At 39.3% G+C, this 21,050-nt stretch overlaps 1 protein-coding gene and 1 non-coding gene across 2 annotated transcripts in view; one reads left to right on the top strand and one right to left on the bottom strand.

Annotated features, from left to right (window-relative positions):
• Window positions 1-312: 312 nt before the first annotated feature.
• Window positions 313-454, top strand: LOC127697950 (small nucleolar RNA SNORA48). Its single transcript, XR_007980617.1, has one exon. It is a non-coding gene; the product is annotated as a small nucleolar RNA SNORA48 (small nucleolar RNA).
• Window positions 455-4,978: 4,524 nt separating this feature from the next.
• The window catches only part of Rc3h1 (ring finger and CCCH-type domains 1), a 63,390-nt gene continuing 47,318 nt past the window's right edge, over window positions 4,979-21,050 (bottom strand). Inside the window, exons 14-20 of the mRNA XM_052199810.1 lie at window positions 20,579-20,731; window positions 17,873-18,086; window positions 16,514-16,604; window positions 16,247-16,379; window positions 14,992-15,162; window positions 13,997-14,112; window positions 4,979-12,409 (exon numbers count right to left, since the gene is read on the bottom strand). Of these exons, the coding sequence (XP_052055770.1) occupies window positions 12,259-12,409; window positions 13,997-14,112; window positions 14,992-15,162; window positions 16,247-16,379; window positions 16,514-16,604; window positions 17,873-18,086; window positions 20,579-20,731 (1,029 nt within the window). The 3' untranslated portion in view covers window positions 4,979-12,258. The remainder of the gene's footprint in view (window positions 12,410-13,996; window positions 14,113-14,991; window positions 15,163-16,246; window positions 16,380-16,513; window positions 16,605-17,872; window positions 18,087-20,578; window positions 20,732-21,050) is intronic.

Raw genomic sequence — 21,050 nt, 5'->3', positions numbered from 1 at the left:
TGACGAGGAACAAATTTTTTTTTCTGATTTAGCAATTGATATTTCCTTAGTGGAGAGATAATCGAGACTTTTTCTTTTTCTTTTTCTTAAAGATTTATTCATTTATTTTATGTATAGGAGTACACTGTCTTTAGACACACCAAAAGAGGGCATCAGATTCCATTACAGATGACTGTGAGCCACCATGTGGTTGCTGGGAATTGAACTCAGGACCTCCGGAAAAGCAGTCAGTGCTCTTTATCGCTGAGCCATGTCTCCAGGCAGCCGGAGACTTTTAAAAAATAGGCATTACTGCTTCTTAAGAACAGAAATACCCCCTGCAATGGGCAAAGAGACACCTTGTGTAGTGGTGTTCTTTTATCAGGCAGGGGCAGAGTAGATGGCAGTCCTTTCGTTCATCCTAGCTTGATGTCTGGCTTAGTGGCCAAAGCTGTTTTATGCCTAGGACACATAAACAAACATATACATACATACAAATAAATAGAAAAAAAGAAATATTAATGGAAGTTGGGAGGCAGCACAAGAGCTGCCTGGGGACAAAGCTCATTGCATGCGCACTGGCTCAGAAGCTGTAGGCGGTAAAGAAAACCCTGGAAGAAAAGCTGAGCAGGAAGTCAGGGAGAGCGGGAGGATCCCCTTGGAGACCCTGGGATGACCTGGGTCGTCTGACCTGGAAGCAGCAGGAAGAAGCCTGGCTAAGGCTGGGGCAAAGATGTGTGCTGCGATGGACACAGCTCAGTTATAGTACTGCAGCGGCTTTCACACATCCTCCAAGCCTTGCTTTGGAAAAAAACCTTACAAGTGCATCTGAGGGACAAGGAGGCCATGGGGGTATGGTAATGATTGTATCATGACAACTATCTGCTCAGTAAAAGATCTAAAGCCCAGGGCTGGAGAGATTGGCTCAGCGGTTAAGAGCACCAACTGCCCTTCGGAAGGTCCTGAGTTCAAATCCCAGCAACCACATGGTGGCTCACAACCATCCAAAACAAGATCCGATGCCCTCTTCTGGTGTGTCTGAAGAGAGACAGTGTACTTACATATAATAAATAAATCGTTAAAACAAAAACAAAAACACAAAAAACTCTTCCAGAGGTTCCAGGTTCAATTCCCAGCACTAATTCTAACTTCACTTCTAGAAGATCTGATGCTCTCTTCTGGCGTCACTGGGTACTGCATGCATGTGCTTCAGATACATGTTAACAAAAACAAAACACAATATAAAACTTCAGACTACAAGAGGCCCTCCCACTGTGGGGAAACAGGCATGCCATGCCTTGAATGCACCCTACCTATCCGGGGAGTAAAGGGTTTAGTTTAGACATATGACAGAGAGCACCTATAGGTCCTAACGGGACTTGGGAGGTGAAGAGTATGTATGACAGACTAAAATAACTATAGGTTTTCATTTCAACTATTTCCAAGGGCTTTGACGGCACAAAAAGGATGCCCAAATAGATCTACTGCTTGGTCATCTGTCTTCAAGTCACCACACAGAATCAGCCCATTGCTCTACCTGTCTCCTACTTCATCCCGCTGGGCTGGTTCAGGCCCTAGTTTCTTGTAAGCTGATTACAATTAGAAACCCAGCCTCACTTTAAACAGATTCAGCACATCAATGCCCAGCTGGACATCTGTACTGGTATTTAACTGCTAAAGGATAAAACCCAAAAAAGGATAACTCTACGCTTTTAACCTAGCCTCGTAGACTGCTCAGCTCTGGGCTGGAGCGCTGGCTCAGAACTAGGTCCATTTTTCTCTCGGGGGAAATCCAGGTTTGATTCCCAGCATCCACATGGTGGGCTACAACCATTCATAACTCCAGTTCCAGGGGATTCAATATTGACTTCTGCAGACTCCAGGCACACACATGGTGCACATCCACACACATACAATAGATCTTCAAATAGAGGAAAAAAAAAAAAAGACCCAAAGCAAACAAGCAAACATGCAGCAGCCCAGGCTCCGGAGCGTCTCATCGAGGCTCATTCTGTTTGCACCTGCCTGTGCTCCACAGGGACCCTGACTCTTGTTTAATTTACCTGCTTCTTCTGATGTAAACCCAGCTAAGAATCACCCCCCTCACCTCTCCCCTTCAAGTCTTCAAGTAGATATAGTCTTCCCATTATGTCTTATATATCATCATTTCATTTACTAAAATGTCTCAGCTACAAATCTGATCTATTTCTCACATTACCTACACTGGTGTCATCTGTGATCACGGTCCTCCAGGCCCCACCCCAGAGCAGCTGGAACAGATTGCACTTTACCAAGGGCTCCAGAGAACACCACGCGCATGTGAGAGGCATGCTTTTTTTTTTTTTTTCAATGATTGTGAATAAAGAGGCACAAATCTAGATTTTGTATTTCCCCCGCATACTACCTTCCACTTACATTTTCTTTACTATCCGGACAAGGCCATTTCATGTTTAGTTTTGAGACAGGTCTCATGTGACTCAGGGCCTTGGACTTGCCAGTGTGGCTGAAGTTGGCTGGCCTTGAACTTGATCAGACCTGGAATTAGAGACTGGAGCCGCTACACTTCGGCGAGGTCTACAGTCCTTGTCATCTGACTCTACCTCCTCTTTTATCCGTGGATTCCAGGGAAGCAGGGTGGGGTTGGCAGTGCTGCCCCATGTCTGGAACTTTGGTGGGGTAGCGAAAGCTACAAGCAAAACCTCTCCAGCTGCCTGTCTATACTAGTTATAATGAAGGTCCCCATTTCAATTCTGTCTCTTCCCTCAGAACTCATATACTAGGAATCTCAATCTCTAGCATCCCAGTCCCCTCTCCATACTCCAAAACTGCTCATGTCTTACCTTCACTGTGGTTTGTTTCCTCAGGAGATCTTCACCAGCCAAGCAAACTTAAACACACACACACACACACACACACACACACACACACACACACACACACACACACGCTAGGAATCAAACTTAGGGCAATGAAGTCTTCTCCAGTCTCATAGCTTCTTGTTCTGAAGACAATTATGATTCTTTGATAATTCTGTTTAATGTCATCATCTTATTAAGTCAAAGACTCACTATGTAACCCTGACTGGCCTGGCACTGAACTCTTCATACCAGGCTGGCCTTGAGACTCACCTGTCCGGATCTCCTAACCTCTGGGAATAAAAGTGCTATCATACCCAGCAAGATTAAGCTATTTAAAAAGCCTGTGTGGGGCTGGAGAGATGGCTCTGTGGTTAAGGGCACTGTCTGCTCTACCACAGATCCTGAGTTCAATTCCCAGCAACCACACGGTGGCTCACAACCCTCTGTAATGAAATCTGATGCCCTCTTCTGGTGTGTCTGAAGAGAGCTACAGTGTACTCATACACAACATAAATCTTAAAAAAAAATAGCCTGTTCAAAGTTCCATAATTAGAGCTCACTGATGGCAGAAGACACTTTTCTTGTCTTCACTTTTTGTTTTGAGACATGGTGTAGCCCAGCCTTGCCCGGAATTTACTATGTAACATAAGTTGGCTTCTAACTCTTGTTCACCTGGGTGCTTCATCTATGAGCAGTGCTACCATCTCCAGCCCATTTTTTGGGTGTGGGGTGTATGTGAGTGAGACAGGGTCTGGGAATCCTTGGTTGTCCTGGAATTTGCTATGTAGATCAGGTTTGACCTTGACTTCACCTCTGTGAGGTCCACTTGCCTCTGCCTCTAAGTACTGGGATTAAAGGTGCCTAGCCTCTTTCTTTCCAATGTTTTATTCTTTTAGTTTTTTTGAGACAGGGTTTTTCTGTGTAGCCCTGGCTGTGCTGGAACTCACTCTGTAGACCAGGCTGACCTTGAACTCAGAAATCTGCCTGCCGCTGCCTCCCAAGAGCTGGGATCACAGGCATGCGGCACCACTGCGTGGCTGCACCTAGCTAGCTATCTTATATTTCTGAACTTCTTGACTATGGTCCCTTCTGTTGAGGTCAGTCATGGTACTGGGGTCCCCATATTCAGTAATTATTGGTGATGTTCAAACCCTTTGCTGGTGATCTCTATTTTCACTGGAAAGTATTTTAGGATAAACTCCAACTATGATTAATATATGTATCTTCTAAAAATAAGGGGGCTGGAAAGATGGCTCAGCAGTTAAGCACATGCTCTTCTTCCAGAGGATCAGGTTCTAGTCCTAGCAGTAACTCAATTTCAGGAAATCTGATGTCTTTTTTGGCCTCTACATACAGGCACTGCATGTATATACACCATACACACACACACACACACACACACACACATACACACTTCCTGTGAATTGAACATCCTCTTGGTCTTACCATTTAATATCCAACATTCAATCAAACATTCCTAATTACATAAAACTATGCTGCATTTGAGTTTATTTCATGACTTGTAATGTGTAATAACTCATCTCCCCTTTTAAGACCTTAAGTGTTTATATGTATCTGAGGACAGAAAGCAGTGGCTGGATCCCTGGATTTAGAGTTACAGGTAGTCCTGAGCTGACTGATGGGGGTGCTAGGAACTAAACGCTGGTCCCCTGAGAAAGAAGACAGCACTTTCCACTACTCCCCAAGCCAGTCACTTCTCTTCATGCCACTAAACTGTTAACTAAATAAAGCATGGTCTATATGAGATAATATAAAGTTACTTTAGATTATACTTAATGATTATATTTAAAAGTCTTTAGAACAACTGGGAGGCAGTTGGTGAACAAGACAAGTATTTTGTCTGAGGAAGGAAGACCATTTTCCTTGGGCAGAAAGATGCTCTTGGCTTGAGGAGTCATAAAGCTGTGACAGCTCACTGACTATAGCTCTCACAGCCTCTGAACCAGGCAGGCCTCTCAACTGCAGCATCCTCAAGTCTACACCAACTCCCATTAGAGAAAACTGATGCCCAGTGTGCTTACCTGCATAAATTAGCTTTTTAAAAATTTCATCAACAATCAAAACAAGAACGAGATGGCAGACTCATTTACAAGAAAAAGAAAAAGACCACACACTGTTCCTCCTCATTAATTTATCATTTAATATAAATGCTGACAGAAAGCAGATAAAGACCTTTAGATACTTTCATATATTTACAATCCAAAAGGTGAATCACCTCCTTCTATTTGTTAAAATGAATCCTTTTATCTGCAACTTACAAGAGCCTTAAACCCTAATTAGGAGCAACAAGAGGCTGAGTCAGTTTCCAAGGTAATAAAGGAAATAGCATTTTAACAAAATGTGCCATCTTTAATATAAACAACATGCACACAAATAATACAAAATTAAGAGAGAAGGCCTTAATCTTCTCAAGAATATGCAACAAGTGGTACATGTACTCATTCCGACCCAGAGTTCGGTAGCCCTAAACACACTCCTAGTTCTTTTTTTTCCCACCTCATTTGTTTTGAAGGCTGTTTAAAAATGGACACACTAAACAGATCAAACAAGAAAGGGAATGTTCCATTTCAAGCAAGGTTTTTTTTTCCCTGTACAAAAACAACTTTCAGAAGATAATGCCTCCAAATAAAAATCTCACTGCCAGCCAGACAGTAAAGAGTTGGTCACAGGCTGGCAAAGTCCAGCCCATCATTTGTCCTCAATTGGAAGCATTTGGAAAATGTAAAATTTCACAAAATTCATTCAGTTAAAAGTCAGCGGTCATTTTAAGGCTCAATTTAAAAAACCTTGTGAGCAGGTGGGTAGAAAACATCAGAAAACAATAGGGAGCTGAGGCAAGGGAGATACAGGAATGTAGGAAACCTTTTAAAACGGTTGTCTTCTGTAGCTGATTCTGAGAAGGGTTCACACTACCCATAAAGCCATCTCTATTCTGACTCAAATCTCATGGCTCCTTTACTAACTTAAGATTACTTATGTTAAGTATACCTCTGCAGGGCACAATCACATACAATCAATACGATTGGTAAATTACATAAGCTCTATCCCAAGCAAATATGAATCAATGTTAAAGTTATTTTTTAAAAACAAAATGAAAAAACTAAGAAAATTCCACCCAAAAAGGTGATAATGAGTGCAGACTGTCTCAGGAGACTGGTGTGAGCCTTGAGACCAATTGTCCATAGGCAGGGGCGGGTTGAGGGAAAAGGGACGAGACCACACACGAAGAGGAACCTCACAACTGGAGAGCCTTTAGGGGGGTGAAAAGTCTGCTCTTTACCTTCGTTCACTTTCTGCATCACTCGTGGAAAGTCAGACTCATTACTGAGGTACCGAGGCCTAAGACCAGTGACGGTTTTTTTCCTTTTACATCCAGAAGGTGGGAAAACAAAGGATAAGAGAGGATAAGTGAAAAGTTAGGAAAAAACATCTAGGACTGTCTTAGCTAAACAGGAAACATAGCTTTAAAGGCTTGTAAGTAGAGAAATAAAATAATAAAACGTCATGGGGAGGTTCGGATATCACTGTGAAATTCTAGCCAACGAATAGAAAGAGGCTACAACAATAAATTATAAAAATGACAATTTTCAAAAGGAGGCCAAAACCACACCCAAACCCCAGAGCACTATCCACCCAGTCTTGCATCCTTTCCTTGACCTTTCCTGTGCTCACTGGAGCTGGGACCACCTGACAGTTTCCAGTTCTAAGATGACTCTGAGTGTACAACCTAACACGGGAGCCAAAGACTTGTGAGCTCTGTCTACACATATGGAGCATTAAAAGTCAAAACACAAAACCAAATGAAGAACTAACCAGAATGAGTCTTCAATACCAAAAAAGAAAACAAACAAACAAAAAAAAAACAAAACAAAACAAAAAGCCAGTCACCTTATCTACTATATAATATACATTAGGACAACAAACTCCACAGGATTTACTTTTCTAAATACACATTTTTCTGACACAGTATTGTCTTAAAGTTTAAGTTTTCCACCTTGGGTTACAATGCCTTACTTTCTTGTGAAAATGAAGGTTATTTTGCTCAAGGTTAAGTTCAGGGAAATTCAGTGTTTGCCTGAAATCCAGAGGCTCTAAGAACAATTCCAGTGCTAAGAGAAGTCCCTTTATCACAATGGGATTCCAAGGGCTCTTTACCCACTTATTCAGTGTAGTACTGAAACCTACCTCCTGAGAACACTTATTAGAAGGTGTCACTTGCTCCTGGGGGTGGCAGCTTCCTATTTTTTTATTAATGTAACTGGAATTGCTAATCAATTAAAATGTTACTTATGAAAACACCTTTAGCAATTACAGAAATAGAATCTTAAAATTTCAAATAATGTTATTTCCCATATCTTTTGAAAAAGCCAAACAAAACAAAATCAGCTCTTTGAAGTGGCTCAGAAAAGCTGATTAAGAATGTTAAAAAAAAAAATGTTAGCACAATTTACCAAAAACTCCCAGCAAGCTATTTCAGCAGGAAATTTTAAAAAGTTGAGCTATAAAGAAGAAAAAAAAAAGCCACAGTTGTCCAAGGTAGACTTTGCTGTTTCTGCAAAACAAGCATGCAGGTAAAATGGTGTCAGTAGTAGATTGCCTGTTGTCTCAGTGAGGTGGTCCTATCTGAGTTCTACTTTCAGGAATGAGATCCCTTTTCAACACTATAAGCATATATTAACAATTAAGTAACACACTCGAACCTTTTATAGGGCAAGAGTGTAATACTGCAGTTAATTTGCAAGGTCATTACTTCCTCTTGAGAACTAATTAGGATGTATCTTTTAATAAATCATTACAGACAGTTTTTACACAAAGATTTTATATATTGAACTCTTCACTTGATTCTTTAAAAGCCCAAAAGAAAAATATAGTGAAATTTCATTCTATCACCTTTGTACATAAAAATAATAGCAAATGAATCCCATTTAGTGAAAATAAGCTGTCCCTGAACATAAGCCCAACAGGTACTAAGAAACTACAGTTAATTGTTTCTCACAAGCATCAAGCTCAGAAAGAATCTCCAGACCCAGGACTTGACCATAGTGAAAATACATTGTCCTGTAGGCACAAGTGGAAGTACAGAAACACACAGACGATCCTATTAATCAAGACGATCCTCCAAAGGGAGAGTGGTTGCTTAAACAAATATTGTCAAGGATGATATTTAATGGTTTAGAGAAACTGATAAATTTTCATTACTTTTACATTTTTATAAGGCCAGCTAACCTTAACAGTTAACTTTAGACATTTACACAGTACAATCAACTTACAAATACTACCAGATTTCATAATCAAAATGGCTACTATTTCCCCTAAAACCAAAACAGAGTAAAGCACAAGTCTTTGGCGCTCCTTAAAGAAATAGCAGGTTATCATTCTTTGCCAGACCTTTGCTTGCCTGCCAGTAGGGCAAATACCACATCTGTGTATCACTGAGTAATAACGCCATTAGAAAAGGCAACTTCACAGAAGTCATTGGCTAAGCGAATTCATTTGAATGCTCTGTTTAGAAGCAGCAAACTGTCACTGTTACAGATTGGGTAAGTCAAGGGGAAACTGCAGAATGGCAAGGGGTCAGGAAGTAAAGAAAAAAGACAAGCATGGGAAACTTAGGAACTAAATTTCAAGCTCCCACACTGAAGCTCATGAGAGTCTGATGCGATCATGTATCCAAGTAGCAAGTGAGAACTGTATCCATCTTCTGCTGTTAGGCAAAAGAATAAATACATGGGGGGAAAACACAAGGGAAGGAAGATGAGAGAAGGAATGACCCACATTAATGCCGTACGTGCCAAACAAGTTCTTATACATTCTGAGTAGTTGAATATTTGTAATTACTAATAATAGTGTCTTGAACATTGATGTCATTAGAATGTCACTACTAGAAACATATGGTACAAGTTCTGTTTAACTAGAAAAGTAGTAAGGAATGGTTCTTTGGTCATATTTAGACTCCGAGTATAAATAGGAGACTGAGTCTAGATATTCCATCTCAGTTCTTTTATCATTTTCCAGAGACTCACTGAAAACAGAATGAGCCAAAGTACTTTTTTATTCACTACAGTTAACACACTGCTTTGTTTCTGAACGAGTATGAATATAATGCCGCGTAACCCTTCCAGAATTGTCTGTGTCATCTGAGACGATTCTTGCTCTTGGATACAGTAAAAAATAATTATCTTCAGAAGAAACCATTTAAGTGAAAAGCACTGCTGATCACGGTGAGCATGGTGGGTACAGCTCAAGTTCTAGTACTCACAAGGCTGAAGCAGGAGGAGCCTGATTCAGAGCCAGTGTGGGCAATATGCTAAGACTGTCTTAAAAGGGCAAGGCAGTGGTGCAGAAGCTCTGCTTCCTATTTGATGGATTTCATTTTTTAAGACTCTAAAGTCACAAATAAACATCAATGCTTTTCATATTTTAATGGACACAGCAGTTCAGAGTCATGAAGGTATGCTTCAGTTCACTGGTGCCTCACAACACTGAGTTTGTTAAAGGGAGAAAACCCCTCAAAGTTGTGGGAGTTTTTATTGAATCCCTAACCCTGCCAGTGGGTACAAACAATACTGCCTCCCCGCCCCCAAAACCACCTAAAAATCGGTAAGGGAAATGACCAAATAGCAAAATTGTAGGCACAGTTTTTCACTTTCTACCCAACCCAGATTGGCTATAGAGACAGGGGCTTGGGGAACTCATACTACCATTTAAAAGACTTATTTTCTCCCTAAATAAAAGTACACCTAAAAGGATACTAGTGCACCGCAGCAGAGTTCATTTTGGGGCTCCATACACACTACAATTGAAATTTACTTTTATTCTTAACTCCAAGAAAACCATTATGCAGATTTCCCCCTAGTTATTCCAATTTTAAAAACAACAACTACAGTAACAACAACAACAACAACAACAACAACAACAACAACAACAACCCATCTGCTCCTAAGAATTAGGAATTATCTTGAAATGTCCAAAGGAGATATGATCCACCAAATCTGTTTACTGAAGGCAAGAGGCCAATAATGTGGCGTTTTATAGATATGCAGAAAAAGAAAAATCCTGTCAGACATAACATTTCTCTCCTTATCTCAATAAATAATGAGTAAAGTATAAATGTAAGAGACATTTTATCTTAAAAAAAAAAAAGGCCCAAAAAAGCAAATGTACAAATGTGTATTTAAAATTAAAAGGAAAATGTATGCATCAACTGAGAAATGCCTCACCGTCATTCGGTGCCTCTACCTCCCAATCAGTCATCTTAATGCAACAGCTGCGCTCATGCCAAGAAATCTTTAAAACATACCCAATATATATACAGATATAGCCATGTATATATGTATATATATAATATATATATAAATTTTTATTTAAATAAAAAAGAAAGCTCGAATCCCAAGCCAATATGTGTATATCAAATCCTTGACCAGCCAGGTCTGTAGGGCATAATCAAATTCAATGTGAAATAGTATATAAACACGGTGCCTTGACTGGGCAAATTAAATAATCGCTACTCAAATGAGTGTTCTGTTTGGATTTCCTACTGGTAGGCAATGGCAGGACTATTTTCCCTTCCCACCCTATCCCATTCCTATCCCACCCCCACCCACTTGTTTCAGTTAACAAGATGATGGACACAGAGCTTAGACTGAGGTGACTCTGACCTCAGCAAGAGTTAAGGGTTAAGAATATTAGAAATAAGAAAAATATAAACTTTTGCTTTTACCCAACCAAAGCAATGCAGTAACTTATTACATAACCAGTGCTTTCTTGTTTAGAAGTATCATCTAGAAAGGGAAACTGACATCAGGCAATCAGAGGGATGGAGTGGTTCTACGAAATGGTGCCCTGCTGAACTCATTTTAGAGGGGCTTAGTAAATTAAGCATACAGTGGTAGCATTAGAATATGTGCAGCAGAACTAAATACAAATTCTTCCTCACTCTTCAACATTTTCATAAACATTTTTAATGTCAGAAAGCCAGGTCTATAAAAAACTACTTCAAGTTATTTATAGTTATGTTAATAATTCTGAGTACTGACAAGTGATCAAAGCATGAACTATCCTGAAGACTCAGTTTCTGCCAAATCTTTTACGCTTTTGAAAGGAAAACAAGAATTCCACTGAAATAATGTGTCCTTGTTTACTGAAGTTCACATCAAATGTTAAGTTTTATTTTAATTAAAAATTTCTCTTCATATGTGTGGTTTGCCTGTATGTATGCACATGCACCTATGTGTGTCTGCTGGTCACAAGGGCCAGAAAAGGGTGTCAGATCCCTTGAAAGTGGAGTTGTGAGCCACCTTGTGGTGCTGGGAAGAACCTGGGAACGTAGCCAGTGCTCTCTCTTCTGCTGAGCCATCTCCAAGTTTTAGAATATGGTTCGCTGTCCTGGTTTTTCCCTTCTAGGGTTTCAAGAGAAGTTTAATTTGTAAGCACAGCTTGAATTTTCTAACATGAGCTCAACATAGGAGAACTGGAATCGCCTATTTTCACTATGAACAAGTTGAAGCTCATTTCTTTTCTTCTTATTCTGGTTTTCTCCTGCCTCAACATCTTAAATCCAGGGATTACAGGAATGAGCCATTATGTCCAATTTAGAATTCATTCTTAAAGTAAAATAATCTTCATTTAAATCTAACTAAACATTGTAAACACCAAATAGGCTTTCAGATTTTATGGAGAGAATGCCAGGAATCCTTAACACAGAAATGTGGCTCAAACAATCAACTGCATGTTGACATCTCTGAAAAGTTGAAACTAAAACCTTACCCACTAAAAGCTTGAATGTTGTAAAAAACACACATGTATCCATAAAGCTAGTGATCCAGAAACAGGGCTGGGGTGGGGAGTGGGGTTAAAGAATAGTGCTAATAAAATTAGTTTGCTGCACAGTTTCTAATAACCCAATCTATTACCACAGAATTCTTGGAAACAGTGCATTTTGTCTATTTTAGTTTACAGGGTTATGAGAGTTGGAAAGGACTGGGAAAAGGAATTATACACTGGGTATGTAATAATACCAAAATACAAGAAAAACCTACTTCATTAAGATCATACAATTAATCAAACAGAGTTTATATATAATATCTTCTTTTTTTTTTTTAAAGCCCCGGATCCAAGGCGTCCAAAGTTATTAAAATAAAGTTCATTCACAGAACAAAAACAAATTTAATCTGAATTGCTTGCAGATACTGCTAATTTTCTTTTTCTTAAAATTAAAAAAAATGCATCAATGTGAACTATGTGCAGGTTTGTTTAGTAGTGGTGTTTGTGCACATTGCCTCCGGTGCTTTTCCTGGACTTCACTGACCACTCAGAGAAAAAGTTTAGAAGTTATCCATTTTTCTATCCCTATGCCCCGTGAAATAATTAGAGGCAGAAGGTAGAAGCAGGTGCCCATATTCTAGGGAGCAGAACTGGAAACAACTCCTGATCTCTGGGAATCATTGTTATCTCCTCCTCCCTCAGGGTCTTCTGACAGGTTCAAAGAGCTGGTCTTGTTTGATAGGAGGCTGAGATTCTCTTGTGTCAAGGCTGATCCATTTGGTACATCACTGTAAATTACATGAAAAAAAAAAGAATTGGAATTTATAGAAGGAGAAAAGCAATTACTCTAAATAAAATCCAATCAATAGGGCTTATTATTTAGCACTGTAGAAAAATATGAGGCTGGAGTGGGAGCACATGCCTTTAGTCCAAGCAGAGAGCAGAGACAGGCTGGTCTTTATCAGTTTTAGGTTAGCTAGGTTCCAGGCCAACCTAGGCTAGCTACACAATCAGACTGTATTAAACAGCCAAAATAAAAATAACTACATAAATAGCTTCCAAATATTGATTATAACTCCTCATCTACATTGTAGCATATAGTTGATAAACTAAAACTGATAAGCTTCCCATTCTATACATATAAGTTTTATCAGAACACAACCTGAACATACATATTAGAAAACTGAACTAAGAGCACAAACAGGCATGGTATAGACAAGCACTTGGGAGGCAGACACAGGTGGTGAGACTCCTCCCCCCTACAACCCTCAACATCTCCAAAGACCCATACCTTAAAATATTTGCTGCCTGGCATTTAAGAAAAGTGCTAATTTCCTATTTATCAAGTTTATTTGAACCTAGGGCAGTGTATAGATTTAAAATAGCCAAACACCAAGACGACAGCAACAGGACAATTAGAAATTCTTTGTGTTTGATTTTTTTGTTTTTTTTTTTTTGTTTTTTGTTTTGTTTTTAAGATAGGGTATTTCTACATAGTCCTGGCTATCCAGAAACTCACAATGTAGACCAGGCTGACCTCAAACTCATACAGTGAGTACTAGGATTAAAGGCATATGCCACCATGTTTGGCTACATTATAAATTCTTATGCTAGGTAATGAGGAGGTCAACACAGGACTAAGGATTCAAATCTTCAAATATGCCAAAGAAAATAAATAAGAATATACAAATGAATTAAATACTGTATTATGGGAGAGAGCAAATAAAGACATGGCTGGGGCTGTGTGGTGGTGGCGCACACCTGTAATCCCAGCACTCTGGGAGGCAGAGGCAGGCGGATTTCTGAGTTCGAGGCCAGCCTGGTCTACCGAGTGAGTTCCAGGACAGCCAGGGCTATATAGAGAAACCCTGTCTTGAAAAAAACCAAATCCAAAAAAACCCAAAGTATTTGCTAGGAATTAACAGATAACTGAGCCCCAGTAAAGTGCTAAGTTTTGTGTACACACGTGTTTTGATAGTCTCACTCTGTAGCCCAGACTGACCTCAAATTCCTCTCTTCCTACTCCAACTCCTAAAGTAAAATTTTAATTCTAGGTCAGTAAAAACATATTCTTTTCTCCTGCTGAGCAGTAATGATATATGCCTTGAGTTAAATGCCAGCCTGGTCTACAGAGTGAGTTAGAAGATAGCCAGGGCTACACAGAGAAACCCTGTCTTGAAAAAAATGTATATATTCATATTCTCTTTACAAAATATAGATCTTTTAAGAATCAAAACATATTCATACTTTGTGTATGGCCAGAATAAAATTCTCTCTCTCTCTCTCTCTCTCTCTCTCTCTCTCTCTCCTCTCTCTCTCCTCTCTCTCTCTCTCTCTCTGGTTAGATAGGACTGGAACGGTGCTCCTTTCTTTACCTGAATGTCAATGGAAGGTCCTCAGGGGGGGCCTTGCTCTGTGGCTCTGGCCGTCCATTTTCTGCTTGCTTACTTGTACCCAGTTTGCTTTTGATGTCTACAGAACACTGGTTCTCCTTAGAAGAAGATATAATAAAGTCAGTAATCTGTGGTGTAATTTGGGTTAGACCAAATTCACACAACACAGACTGATGATCAGAAATATCATTCCTATTTCACTAAGAATTAACAAAACACAGGTAGATGAGAGTAGACACAAAAGTGTAAAGTACAACCCACCTTCTCACGGCCTTTTGACAGTGCTGCAAACTAGCAGAAAAAACAGTGGAGAACAGTGTACAGACTATATCTCCTTTATAAAACACCACGAAAAGTAATATTTATTGTGTAAACGTTATCTTAATATTACAGAGTCTGCTCAAAAGATCAATCATGGTATGCACTCACTAATAAGTGAATATTAGCCTAGAAAATTGGAATACCCAAAACATAATCCACACATCAAATGATGTCCAAGAAGAATGGAGGAGTGGCCCCTGGTTCTGGAAAGACTCAGTGCAGCAGTATAGGGCAAAACCAGAACAGGGAAGTGGGAAGGGTTGGATGGGGGAACAAGGGGAGGGAAGAGGCCTTATGGGACTTTCGGGGAGTGGGAAGTCAGAAAAGGGGAAATCATTTGAAATGTAAATAAAAAATATATCGAATAAAAAAAATTACAGAGTCCGAAAGAGCAATTATCCCATCTGTTTACCTAATGAGAACATTAAACAGAATTTAAATTTACCAATTAATTCCCTTGTTTTCCCCAAAGTCTATGACAAAGGACAAACCTCCTAAGAGAGGAATGATACCACCAGATGACAACTCATCTTTATTAGAATTACCCTAAATATCAGTTATTCCTCAAGGTACCTGGAACCAGCTCCAGATGATTCTAAACTCTAGAGTCACAGAGTTCATTTCACCGTCCTCCCTTCCCCACCATTAGCACTCACCATACTCAATTCCCGCGTCCTCTTTCCAATTTCCCTTTCCACCTGATGCAGTTCCAAGCTTAGCTGCTCACTTGAGATCATTCCAGGCCACTTTGGAGGCAGCGGAGGGGGCTGGGGCTGGCTTGCCAGGGTGTTCACTTCCCTCTGTAACACCAGCCGGTTGCTAACAGCCTAGTGCACAAAGCCAAGCACACATATAACTCAGCACACCTCATGTCATATAGCAAACATCTTACTGAAAGTATTTTACCACTAAACTAGCCACAAGGTTGAAGTAAAAACAATCCAACTATAAATACATTCTGTTTTAGTAGTACTTGAGAAAAATGGCTTTATTTTTAAAAGATGTGTTTTATTTTCTAGAGAGACAGAGAAAAAGACAGAGAGAGAGACAGACAGATGGAGTGTGTCTATGTTGGTATGTACACATTACACATAAGTGCAGATGCCTATGGATGCCAGAAGAGTGCTGGATCCTCAGGAGTTACAGGCAGTTGGGAAACAGGAATCAAACTTGGATCCTCTGCAAGAATAGTAGACATATTTCCAGCACCAAAAATAATTTAATCTTTTTTCCTCTATTTCAAAGAGAAATCAATTATAAATGTGTATCTTTCTTTCTGATTGCTATTTTCCAGATGGAAATCCTGTATTTTTTTTTTTTTTTCCTATAACAACTCGATGTTCTTGAGGCAGGATTTTTTTTTTCCTTTTTCCTCCAGTACTATTCTCAGACAACATTCTTTTTATATTAGTCGAACTAAATCTAGTTCTGAGTTCTCTGAAGAATGGATATCTATATTAACACTTAGGCAAAGGCTTTAAAACTATGTGCTTTAATGTATCTCAAAAATTACTATTTAAGGAGATTGGAGTGGTGTTTTGATGGTTAAGACTAGATACTGCTCTTGTTGAGGTCCTGGGTTCTGTTCTCAGCATACAAGTCAGGAGGCCCACAACAATGGCTGTAACTCCAGCTCCAGGCAGATCCTCTAGCATCTGTATTCATGTGCATATACTACCTCACAAAATACATATACATGATGAAAGAAAATTAATTAAATTAAAATTAACATTCTAGAGAACCCTTCAAAAATAGAGCACAAAATAGGTGCAGTGTTGAATACCTGCAGCCTCAGTGTTAAGTACTAATGTACTCAGTGTAAGTACTAATGTGGCTAACACAGGAGGATCATGTGGCTACACAGTACATCAAAATTCCTGATACAAGAAAAAACTATCTGTAGGTTTGTACCTCTAGTCCACGCAGCTGGGTCTGCTGGCTGATCTGATGGTTCAGCTGCTGCAATTCTAGCCGTAACTGTTCTCTTTCAGCAGACAGAAGGGGTTTTCCATGGCTGGCCATTTCTGCCATGGACATTTTCTCCCTTTGGTAAGAAAGAAACCATGAGGTAAATTTTCTATAAAGTTTTATTTTGTAAAATAACTACTGACTAGAATATAAAACAAGGAAAGCAAAATGCTCTAAATATTTATAACAAGTAAAAAAGAATGGCTGTACCTCTCCATGAAGTGTCCCTGAGGAGGTATGTTTGCATGAGCTGAGTATGGAGAATCTCCCCAGCCACCGTGAGTTCCGTATGCACTGTATTCTGTAAAGGAACCGATGTAATTTACTAGTTTGATTCATCCAAGGTACTATAATCGAGACGGCAAAGGCACACTGTATATGTTTATGTGCATACTTTGAAAGCTATCTGCCAAAATGACAATGCTATCTGTTTCTTCCCCAGTGAACCTTCAGTTTTTATATATTTTCTTCTCACTGTGTGCCCATGAGTGTTTGAATGTAAAGGTGAGGGCTGGCATCAGATTATCTTCCCAAAGCACTACCGGGATCTCTCAGGATCTCTCTCTCTCGATCTCTCTCTCTCTCTCTCTCTCTCTCTCTCTCTCTCTCTCTCTCTCTCTCTCACACACACACACACACACACACACACACACACCCTATATTTTATGTAGGTACTGGGGATCCAAAATTCAGATCGTCTTTATCTAGCCAGTCACCTCCTTAGACTCCAAGAATCTTATTTTAATAAACAATGAAGTTATTTAAGATAAAAGCCACAAGCAATTCTTTCTTTCTCCTTTCTCCTCCCCCCCCCCCTTCCCCGGCTCTGAGACAGGATCTCTAGCCTAGAAGAGCCTTGAAATTATTATGTACCCAAAGCTGAACTTGAACATTCTGATGCCTTAACTCTGTCTCTCCAGTGCTAAGATTACTGGCATGTGCCATAATACTTGGTTTATGTGGCTTGGGGTATTAAATCCAGGGTTTCATATATATTAGGCATACACTCTATTAATTGAGCTACACCTTAGCCCCTGGAGCAGTCTTAATACATAAAGAGTTAATTTTACTTTATACTCCTAAAATTGCTGGAGGTGCAATTGCTTTCTTATAGGAAAAAGTTTAAAGATCTTAAGAGTCTTAAATAGAATTACACTGAGAATCACGATTACTACTTTAAGATTCTTTTTTTTTTTTTTTTTTAAGATTTATTAAGCTGGGCGGTGGTGGCACATGCCAGTAATCCCAGAACTCTGGGAGGCAGAGGCAGGCAGCTTTCTGAGTTTGAGGCCAGCCTGGTCTACAGAGTGAGTTCCAGGACAGCCAGGGTTATACAGAGAAACCCTGTCTCAAAAAAAAAAACAAATCCAAAAAAACCTTATTTATTTCATTTATATGACTATACTGTAGCAGTCTTCAGACACATTAGACACATCAGATCCCATCACAGATAGTTGGGAGCCACCATGTGGTTGCTGGGAATTGAACTCAGGACCTCTGGAAGAGCAAACAGCCTGTGCTCTTAACTGCTGAGCCATCTCACCAGCCCCTATACTCTAGGATTCTTACCAGATATGTTAATAGATTTTGTGGGTGCTCCCTGAGGTGCTATAGCTTGCATTGGGCCAGCACCCTGATACAGTGTTTTGGATGTTCGAGAGATGGCACCAAATCGAGATACTGTTGGTCGGTCTCCAAATGGGATGAGGTCATCATCACTAGTTTCCACTGCTCTTCTCTGAAGATCCAACCTCTGGTCTCTCATTCCTTTACTTTCTACATTCTGACAAAAAGCAAAAGTGAAGTGATGTTTAGCATAATTTCCACTAGCTCTGTAAAGGAGTTAATAAGAGTATCATGTTCTTATTAGTAAGAATAAGTCTTTAGTTGTCTTTGGATGTTATATAAAACATTGGTTTTAGATCATAGTAAGAATTATATGACCAACAAGTACAGACAGATGATAGATCTACCCGTTCCTAAGTAATATGTACAAACATTAACTTGTCAGGCAAGCACTTTACCACATGTGTCACGCTTGAGAGGCACTGAGTTAACACTTCTTTCATATATCTGGAAAAACTTTTAATGGCATCTATACTAGGTTAGTAATTTTATTTTTCCAAGTTTAAGGAAATTAATGTTATTTTGGTAATGTTACTTTAGTGTGATAACCCTTTTGAAAGCACCTGACATTACTATCCTGTTTCAGCTCATTCTGGTGAAAGACTTCCTGTGATGTAGAAGCATACATTTGCTCACTGAAGCACATTGAAAGTTTTGTTTCTACTTAATTTCACCTTACTTGATGCTGGAACCAAGTGCAGGACCTCGCGCTGTCACACTCCCAGTTGCTTGCAGGTTTGTTTTTTATTTAATTATTCTTTCTTACTCTGGCCTGTCATCTACCTGAACTAGTTTTGTCTTGAACCAACTAGGTAAACATCATCTATGAAAACCCACACAAATCAGCAGGGAACTTTCTTGGGATTAACAGGGAAAATTATGTCAAGCGATCCTTGTCAAGGCAGCAATACCTGTCTGTCTGTCTATCCCCCCTTCTCTCTCCAGTCTTACTATGTCACCCACCATCTCTGTGCCCCACTCCCTACTCCCCGGTGCTAAGATTAAAGGTGTATACCACCACATCCAGCCTTTTTTGTAAAAAAATATATAGTTCAGGCTGGTTCAAGCTTATCATCCATTTGGCCAGGAATACACGTCCAAGCATAGCTTTCATGGATATGCACAGGAGAATCTACAAAGTGTCCATTAACACTCTCATAGGGGTTAGAGAGATAGCTCAGCAATTAAGAGATCTTGTTCTTGCAAAGGACCAGGTTCGAATCCCAGCACCCTCATGTTATCTCATAGCCATCTCTAATTTTAATTCCAGGATATATATCTAATGCTCTTTGACTTCTGAGGACACCAGACACATATGTGAAACACTGACATACATGTGAGCAAAATACTCATACACATAAAAATAAGCAAATCTAAAAAAAAAAAAAATCTTTAAAAAAATGAAGTGAAAAATTATACATAATGGTAAAAGATCAGTTAACGCTGATCTATAACTATAGCTACTAGTCAGGCACCACAACCCTGAGATTAGCTTGTGCTACCCACAGAGTGATTTCAAAGCCAACCCAAAACCTTGTAAGGCCCTGTCTCAAAAAGGAAAGTGTAGAGGCTGAGTACAGTGGCACTTGCCTAGAGTCTCTGCCATTCCATGGGATCCATGGGCTTTGCTAAAAAAAAAAAAAAAAAAAAAAAGCAGTGTGCAGTGTGTGTGTGTATATATAAGTAATAAAATTTAAACTCAGGGAAGAGGTTACTTGCTGACAGGGAGTAGTGAAGGAGGAAAATGAGATTAGTGAGCTTAACTACTTTTGCAAAACTTTATTGCTCTGAGGGGAACTTAATACGTAAAGTGCGGAGACATAAATACAGAAACGTTAAACCTTGACTTGCTAGCTACATAGCTATTATATTCCCATTTAAAATAATCAAAAAATACTCATTTTTCAAAAAGATTTTGGATTTCTTTACCAAATAAATTAACCAAGTTGGTTGTTTAAACTTAAGACTTGTAAGGCCAGGCAGTGGTGGCGCACGCCTTTAATCCCAACACTTGGGAGGCAGAGGCAGGCAGATTTCTGAGTTCGAGGCCAGCCTGGTCTACAGAGTGAGTTCCAGGACAGTCAGGGCTACAAAGAGAAACCCGGTCTTGGAAAAACAAAACAAAACAAACAAACAAAAAAGACTTGTAAGAATAGAGTTTTAATTTATTTGGTATCCAGGTGCTGGGATTACAGTCTAGAAGTGCCACTGCTGGGCACACTATTTTATTTATAAGTCTTTGTACATCTGTGTGGGCATACACACTGAGTAGGTGTCCATGGAAGCCAGAGGGCACTGGACCATCTAGAGCCAGAATCACAGGTGCTTATGAATTGCCCAACATGGGAGCTGGGAACAAAACTCAAGTCCTCTGCAACAGCAATATGCTCTCTTAAACACTGAACCATCTCTCCAAACCTGAAATCTAGGATCTTGGTTAAATACTTAAAATGATTTAACTTGGGTTCTGAACAATTAATTGTTGGGAAACTGCTACCTAAAATGATGTATAATAAATACTCTTCTTTGTGAAGATAATCATATACTTTATACTTAAATGAAACAAAAGCAAAGCTCAATTAGTTGTCCCTATAATAGAGAATTTATGTATCTAGATTTGTATTAATAATGTTTAGCCATTACACATACCATCATTTCCACACTCCCTGCTGCCACAACATCTTTGGGTTTTGCATCTTTGGTTCCAATGTAGGAGCCGATGGTATCACATGACCAAGGAGAATATTGACTATAATCATTTGCTTTGTATTTTCCGGCTACTTTCAAGTCTTCATCCAAAAACTATAGATAGAGGAGGGAAAAATAGGAAATGGGTCTATGAGTTAACAAAACAGAAAAAGTATGGAACATCTAGACCATCAACTTAAAGCAGTATAGATATAGTTATTTGATTATTAAGTGTTAGAACATATTTTTATAGAATGAAAAATGTGAAGATTATTTTAGCCTTCAGATTTGTTATTGGCAGCTAAAAAAAAAAAAAAAGGAATTTCAACATCCTTCAGCAAATCAAGCTAAGATCTTAAGAAGTTTGCTCACCATTTCCTCCACTCTCTCAGATAAAGTCAGCACTCAGTGAATATGCATCACGCTTTACATT

The sequence above is a fragment of the Apodemus sylvaticus genome, chromosome 12, assembly GCF_947179515.1.
Source record: "Apodemus sylvaticus chromosome 12, mApoSyl1.1, whole genome shotgun sequence".
NCBI lineage: Eukaryota > Metazoa > Chordata > Mammalia > Rodentia > Muridae > Apodemus > Apodemus sylvaticus.
Note: the sequence above shows the minus strand (reverse complement) of the source record. Positions and strands in the feature narration are given on the sequence as shown.